Raw genomic sequence first — 7,430 nt, 5'->3', positions numbered from 1 at the left:
GGCAGCCGGGCAGCTGGGGGCCTCTTCCTGGGGCAGGAGGGGGCGCACAGGCTCAGCGTAGCCTCTGGGTCATGAACAGCAGAGAGCTGAGGTCAGGGGCCCTGCCCTGCCCAAGAGCTTGGACAGGGGAGAGGCCAAGTCCCAGATGCTGGCTTCCTAAGTCACTTGGGAGGAGGGGGCAGAGGTGGCCTTCAGGGTACAGTGAGGGGCAGGATGAAGAGGGATGGCCAGAGGAGGGAACAGAGAACCGCTGGGGGTGGCTAGGGGCTAATTTGAGGTTGCGTGTCGGGAAGCCTCTGGGAGTTTCCAAGAGGCTAGGACATTGGGGAGTGCTGAGCAGATGTGGGCTGGGGAAACAGGGGGTCCGGTGTGGTGGCTGAGTGACACAAGGGGTCATTAAGGTGTGGGGTGCTGTGGGAGGCTGGCACACTTTGGAAGGACATGGAGCTAGTGAGGTGAGCTGGGGAGCAGCTGAGAAGCAGAGTGAAAGTCAGAGCTGGGTACCTGTGGGGACTGAATGATACGATGGAGGGGGAATTGTGAGGGAGCAATGAAATCACGGTGGTCCAATTTGGGGAGAGGCTCAGCAAACTCGGGCAAGATGAGTGTACCGCGTTTCAAACGTGAAGAGCCGAAAGCAGGACGGGGAAGGATGCTGTGTGGGGGACAGGGATGGGGAAAGGCTGAGGGGCAGAGGAAACTGGGGTGCTGACGGTTGGGAGCCTGTCCACCACTCCCCACCCCCAGTCCCGGGTCCACTCGTACCTGACGGCGGCCTCACGACCCCAGCTGCCTGCCCCGCGAGCTGCTGCTGCGCCAGCCCGAACTGTCAGCACAGGCCCATCCTGATGGAGGCCCCAGCCCAGCGCCCGCCCGACCGGTTTGCCTGCCTGTCCCCGCCCCTTCCCCAGCGCCTGCCTGTCCCGGTGCTCTCTGCTCTTGAGGACTGGACTCAGTCTTGTGTCCTCGTCCCTGGTAAGGAACGGAGATGCATCCCACAGCGCTGCCTAAGTCTCCTCAAGGCAGCCACGGGCCCAGGCACTTCTGTTGGTGGTGGGGGTGGGACAAGGAGCTGGGATGCCAGCTCCTCCGTGGCCCAGCTATGTGACCTTGGGCAGGTGACTTCACTCTCCGAGCCTCGGCTTCCTCATTGCTGAGTGGGCACCTGTCTCTCATGGTTGCCGCGAGGGAGGCACGGGGTAGGAGTCCCCTCAGTCCAGCGCCTGGCGTGCCTGACCCGGGGCTGTGCTGACCCATTTACCTGGTGCTGCTCTAAATGGACGTCCATAGGACAAAGGCAACAGCACACACATCAAGGCTGGCTGCACCCTAGCTCCATCTTCCTCTCCACCACCTAGGGGGCCAGGTGTGATGCCCGCTTCACAGATGAGGACACTGAGGCCCAGAGAAGTGAAGTCCTCTGCCCCAGGGCAACAGAGGCAGAGCAGGGATTTGAAAGCAGACAGTGATTGCCCCTCCCAGGCTTGCCAAGGCTCTGTCTCCTGCCTTCGAGGGCCAGCACTCAGTGACTGTCTCCCCACAGATGCCCTCTGAGGGGTGAAGGCTGGGGAGAGGCTGGGCAGGAGACGCCCTGGAGGCCCCTCGGCCTTCTGGGGCCCTGGCTCCCTGTGGCTGCTGGCGTGACGGGGTCAACAGTTGCTTCCCTGACAGACGGGGTGCTCTGATGGGGATGCGGGAGGCAGCCCCAGAACAGTGCCCAGGACAAGACAAAGGGAACCCACGCGGCGCTGGGTTCTGCCCAGGTGACCAAACACTGCTCCCCACGGCCAGAGCCAGGGCCCTTCCTGCTACCTGACACCCGCTCTGTCTCCTCCCCGACCCTTCAAGCCGGTTGCTCTGGGAAGGTTCCTCCCTGGCCCATCAGGCGTGGCATCTGAGTGTGGGCATGTCTGCAGTGGACCTCCGTGCCAACCCCCCACACCCCTGGCTGGAACATGAAGCGTGGCTCCATGTAAACGAGACATCTCCGCAGAATGAGGTTGCTCCGGGCTGGGAGCATAGCATAGCAGCCAGGAGGCTGCTGGACACTAGGGGGAGCAGGTGTTTGGGGAGTGGGCCAGGCAGGGGCAGCACTGCAGAGGCAGACACAGGACAGAGCTACACTCAGCCAGGTGGGCTGGGAAGAGGTGACCCAGGCAGTGACTGACGGGGTGACTGGACCCCATTTTACAGGGGAGTTTCTTTAGCAAGGGACCCCTTTCTCATCCCATTTGGGTCTCAACCCCCAGCCTCGGTTGGAAGCTGTGAGGCTGGGGCACTTACCTACATCAGGCAGCGGGTGGCGAAGCCCAGGAGTCCCCAGATGCTACAGAGGCGAGCAGGGTGGAAGGGGGCAGCATAAGGGCCACTCTGCCCATGGACAGGCAGCAGGAGTGCGTAGGGGCCACGTGTGTCCACGGGGGTGTCTGGCCTCCCCCTACCCCATGCATCCCCAGCCCTGGCAGCCCCAGCCTGCCCCAGCCTACACTCTGGGCACTCCCAGCCCTGCTCCCCAGGAGGACGCTCCATTCCGTGCAGATCGCCGGGCAGAGGGCAGCCCCAGACTTGTTGACTCGGCAGAGATGCCAGCGAGGCCGCCCATGCCGGGGGCCAGCATCCCTCTGCCAGGAGCACGGGGAGGGAGGGAGCAGAGGGGGACCTGGCAGGGGAGGGAGGGTCTGAGGGGCATGGGAGCCAGAGAGGGTGCCCACTCCCCTGCAGGACCTCTGACAGTTGCTCCACAGATCCTCCCCCGCTGCTGTGAGTCAGATTCCACACACACAGCCTTTATTGAACAGCTGCTGGACAGTGGGCAGGCAGGAATCCCACCCCAGTCCTGACCGCAGTTGGGACCCCTTTGCCTCCTGTGACACCCCCACCTCGCTTTGATACCCACTTCCTGAGTAAATGTGACCCCTAGGGCCTGGGATCCCCAGCACTAGCCCCAACACCACCCCCAAATGCAGCGGCCTGGGGCCCAATGCAGCCGCCTTCTCCTGAGGCCGGTGAGACTGGGGGCAGCAGTGCGGCTCGGCAGGTGCAGGGCAGGCTTAGGATTTCGGAATCACCACCTGGAACTTACCTGGAAGAGAAGGCCTGGCTTAGGCTTGAGGATGGGATGGGAGAGAGGCAAGAGGGCACCTGGACAGCTCTTAGGTGCTCACCCCTGTCCTGCACTGACACCCCAGTGGCTAGGCTGGGCTATTTCCTCCCGCCCACGTGGCCACATCCCTGGGCTGTGTGAGTAACCAGGGGCATGAGGGCCATGAATGTGGCCGCAGGGAGGCGCCCGGCACAGGCCTCTGTGGTATGCATCACTCGGTCCTACCCCACGGGGGCCGCGGGGCCCCCCACGAGTGGGCCTGGGGAACCAGCAGAGCGAAAATAACTGAAGGTTGGGGAGGTGGTGGGACAGGCTGTCCCCAGGCAGAAATGGGGTTCCAGCTTGTCTGACAGAGGACACCTAGTCAGGCAGGCTGCAAATTCCTTGAAGCCCGCCATCCCCCGCATCGAAGGATCAGCGAGGATGACTTCTATTATGTCCACCCGGGATCCCGTGCCGGGAAAAGATGTTCAAAACAGCCAGACAGTTCTCTCTGCAGGGCTGGCGACGTCATGGAGCCAGGGGCACAGATGGGCCTGCACTGGCTGTGTGGCTGAGCAGGTGACTTAAACCTGGGCCTGCCTCCCAGGCACCCACACAGGAGTGGGGCTGGAACTCTGAAGGCCTCAGCAACTCAAGGGATGAGAAGAATCCCCCCACCCCACCATGACTCACAGACGGGCAGGGCTGCCACGGAAGCGGTGACCACACTCTCAATGCCCAGGGTACAGAGGGCGCCACGCAGGAGGCCGCAGGTGAAGGCCAGGAACTGGGGAGGGGACACAGATAAGCATGGGAAGAGAGGGGAGGCCGGCATCGAGGTCTGGGGCACTCCTTAGGCCTGGGGAGAGGCCTGACGTGGGGTAGAGGCTGGGTAACAGGAGGAAGGGAGGTGTGGACAAGGCCCCAGCTCCCCCCATACCTTGGGCGCTTCCTCCAGATACTGCAGGCCAGAGGCCATCGGAAGGAGGAGGGGGAAGCTGTTGTCTTGCAGGACGTAGGTCCCCTGGGGGAGAGGAGAGGCCGGTGGGTGGGAGCGGGGCCTGCACATTTGAAGCGCAGGGAGGGGAAGCGGGAACCCAGGTCCTAGATTGGGCCGAGGTTGGGAAGTCCCCCTCCCTGAGAACCACTGGAATCATGGCCTTGGCCTCCAGTGCTCCAGTAGGGCCCAGGGCTTCCAAACTTGGACTGGGTGCCCGTGCCCTGGGGAGTGTGGGTCCTGCCCTCGCCTCCCAGGGTTGTGCAGAAAAGCTGGGGACCGGGCCCAGGAAGCTGCGGAGGGGCGGGCACAGCCTGGGGTGTTCACTGGGGGACTAGACCAGCTTGGGACAAGCAGCATCGCACTGGGGGGAGGGCAGGCAGCCACCAGGGGCTTTCTGCCCATGCATGGCTCACTCCTGGTAGGCTGGGGAAGTTCTGGAAACACCCCCTATGCCCCAGTGCAGCCTCCTGGCTTCCCTTAGAGGATCAGACAGAGCAAGAGCTGCAGCCACCTGTGGGAAAGCTCTGGGCGGGTCCGGCAGCCGCTGCTCTGGCGCCGGGGCTTCCCCTCCCACTCTCCCGGAGGGAGCCGGATGGACGGCGGGCTGGGGCGCTCCCACCTGGTGATTGGTGCGCAGGCTGTCCATCTGCTTCTGGAACACAGCCACCCACAGGTCTTTGCATAAGAACTTGAGGACATCCAGCTCCTCCCTGAAGGCCAGCGTCTCCCGGGGCAGTCTGGTGGGGCAGTGCCAGGCTGAGGCCGTGGGGCCAGGCCAGGAACAGGGAAGAAGCCAGGCCCATCTCCTACATGGAGCAATGCAACCTCCCTGCCCGGGGCCTGCCCAGCCCTGCCAGCCAGGCTCGGGGAGAGCAGGGGGCGCCGTGCTCACCTCTCGCCTAGAGCCTGGCCCACGCGGAACCCCATACCCTCCAGGACCGACAGGCTCATCTTCTGTCCCTAGAAGGCCAGGGGAGAGACGCTCAGGAGCCCTTGGCCACCTCGAACCCGGGGCCACCCAGGGGGGCACCTGCCAGGGGACCCAAAGACCAATTTGCCAGTGCCCATCAGTTCAGGGGTGAGCAAGGAGAGGCTCTGGCACAGCCTGGCCAGGGCAGGGGCAGGCCTCTAGGGCGCCAGGGCTCCCTCACCCACCTCTGCAGACTTCGCAGGCTCTCTGGATCCCCAGATCATCAGCCCCCAAGAACCAGCTCCTCCTTCCCCCAGGAACAATGGGGGTCTTCCCCAGGTTCCCTGCCCCTGCACGACTCTTCCCGACAACACTGGTCACACGCTGCACATGCTTTCAGCGCGAACCCTCACAATGCCCTGGGAAGTGGGAGCTGCGACTCCACCAAGAGGCTCCAGGTGACCTGCCCAATGGCTGGAGGCTGGGCCACAGGAAAAGGAGCTGTGGAAGTCAACCATGATCATCATGCCTTATAATATTGGCCGAGATCCCTGGGGATACACGTGGAAGCTCAGAACAGGCAGATCTTTCTTTGGGTGCTCAGGAAGGACAGTGGCAGCCAATGTAGTGTCTGAAGGGTAGGCCAGGGTCCACACAGGAGGGGACTGTGCTGGCAGAGGCAGGCCCCAGGCAGGAGGGCTGCACTCGGTGTCTGTCCACGTGCCTGTGTGTGTGGATGGCATGGCTGGAAGAGATGAGGTGTTCATGGATTTTTTTTTTTTTTAAGAGATGTTGTTTCGCTTCGTTGCCCAGGCTGGAGTGCAGTAGCCTGATCTTGACTCACTGCAACTTCCGACTCCTGGGTTCTAGCAATTCTCCTGCCTCAGCCTCCCGAGTAGCTGGGACTACAGGTGCCTACCACCACGCCCGACTAATTTTTTGTATTTCAGTAGAGAAGGGGTTTCACTGTGTTGCCTAGGCTGGTCTCGAACTCCTGAACTCAGGCAATCCACCCACCTCGGCCTCCCAAAGTGCTGGGATTACAGGTGTGACCCACTGCTCCTGGCAATTTTTCTTTTTTGGAGACAGAGTCTCACTGTGGCCCAGGCTAGAGTGCAGTGGTACACTGTTGGCTCACTGCAACCTCCGCCTCCCGTGTTCAAGCAATTCTCCTGCCTCAGCCTCCCAAGTAGCTGGGATTACAGGTGTGTGTGCCACCACACCTGGCTAATTTTTGTATTTTTGGTAGATATGGGGCTTCACCATGTTGGCCAGGCTGGTCTCAAACTCTTAGCCTCAAATGATCCGCCCGCCTTGGCCTCCCAAAGTGCTGGGATTACAGGCAAGAGCCACTGCACCTGGCCATGGATTTTTTTTTTTTTTTTTTTTACTCCGGTGATTTGCTGCAAGCAGAGGAAGCGGGGGGCCCAGACTGGGGGCACACCAGAAATCCCAGGATGGCTTGGGCGTGAGGTGCCAGGTTTCTCAGAGAAAGCCTGGCAGAGCAGAAGTGGGGGAACAGAGGAGAGGCTGGTGTGTAGCCCTGAGCTGAAGGAAGCTCACCCTCCTGCTGGTTGCTCTCAGGAGCCTGCAGTCACCTGGCCTGAGCCCTGCAGCCCTCCCTCTCCTGCCCTCCACCCCCACCTTCACTCAGGAGTGGCAGCTACGGCCTCCTCCCTCCAGGGCTGCACCATCAACGCAGCCATCCGAATGGGAATGGGAATTCTCTGCTTGGCTCCAGTCCTGGAGAGGGTCTCCCAGCCTGGAGAGGGTGTCCAAGGAAGGCTTCTTGCAGCCTGCCGGCCCCGCTGCCTCCATCCCTCCCTCACCCTCTCCACCCACTCAGGACACTCGCGTTCCTTGGTTGGGAAGGCTCAGACTTCTGGGCCTTTGTACTGACTTCCTTCCCTCCCTCCCAGTTGGCGTCCCCAGCGCTGCCCACTGCACACTGTCAATGGATGAGGACACAGCTCTGTGAAGGTGGGGACCCAGGCTGATCAATTTACATCCGGCCTTCGGCAGCCAACACAGGGCTTGGCGTGTGGGTGGTGCTTAATAGACTGGCTGATGAGACAACGTGCGTCAACAAAGGACACAGTAAGTCCTCACCTAATGCTGTCAACGGGCTCTGGGAAACTACGGCTTTAAGCAAAATGACATGTGATGAAACCAATTTCACGCAGGTTAATTAACATAAACAAGAGTGAAGTTCCAATGCCATGTTTCTGGTACAAAAACATCACCAAACTTCTAAATAAGAATGAAAACGTAATATTAAACACTGAAATAAATGTGAGCTACACATACATATGAAAAAGATTAGGCCGGGTGCAGTGAGTCACTCCTGTAATCCTAGCACTTTGGGAGGCCGAGGCAGGTGGATCACCTGAGGTTAGGAGTGCAAGACCAGCCTGGCCAACACGGCAAAGCCCTGT

At 61.2% G+C, this 7,430-nt stretch overlaps 1 protein-coding gene across 4 annotated transcripts in view; it reads right to left on the bottom strand.

The window, feature by feature from the left end:
* Nucleotides 1–2,765: 2,765 nt before the first annotated feature.
* The window catches only part of TRAPPC6A (trafficking protein particle complex 6A), a 16,130-nt gene continuing 11,465 nt past the window's right edge, over nucleotides 2,766–7,430 (bottom strand). For 2 of the 4 annotated variants that reach the window (XM_011963010.1, XM_011963011.1), the window contains exons 2-6: nucleotides 4,978–5,045; nucleotides 4,705–4,822; nucleotides 4,026–4,109; nucleotides 3,779–3,872; nucleotides 2,766–3,082 (exon numbers count right to left, since the gene is read on the bottom strand). In XM_011963010.1, the coding sequence (XP_011818400.1) occupies nucleotides 3,051–3,082; nucleotides 3,779–3,872; nucleotides 4,026–4,109; nucleotides 4,705–4,822; nucleotides 4,978–5,045 (396 nt within the window). In that variant the 3' untranslated portion in view covers nucleotides 2,766–3,050. The remainder of the gene's footprint in view (nucleotides 3,083–3,778; nucleotides 3,873–4,025; nucleotides 4,110–4,704; nucleotides 4,823–4,977; nucleotides 5,046–7,430) is intronic. The other 2 variants (XM_011963012.1, XM_011963013.1) reach the window with 1 other exon arrangement.

The sequence above is a fragment of the Colobus angolensis genome, unplaced genomic scaffold, assembly GCF_000951035.1.
Source record: "Colobus angolensis palliatus isolate OR3802 unplaced genomic scaffold, Cang.pa_1.0 Scaffold60, whole genome shotgun sequence".
Classification (NCBI taxonomy): Eukaryota; Metazoa; Chordata; class Mammalia; order Primates; family Cercopithecidae; genus Colobus; species Colobus angolensis.
The sequence above is the reverse complement of the archived record's forward strand: the minus strand, read 5'-3'. Positions and strand labels throughout refer to the sequence as shown.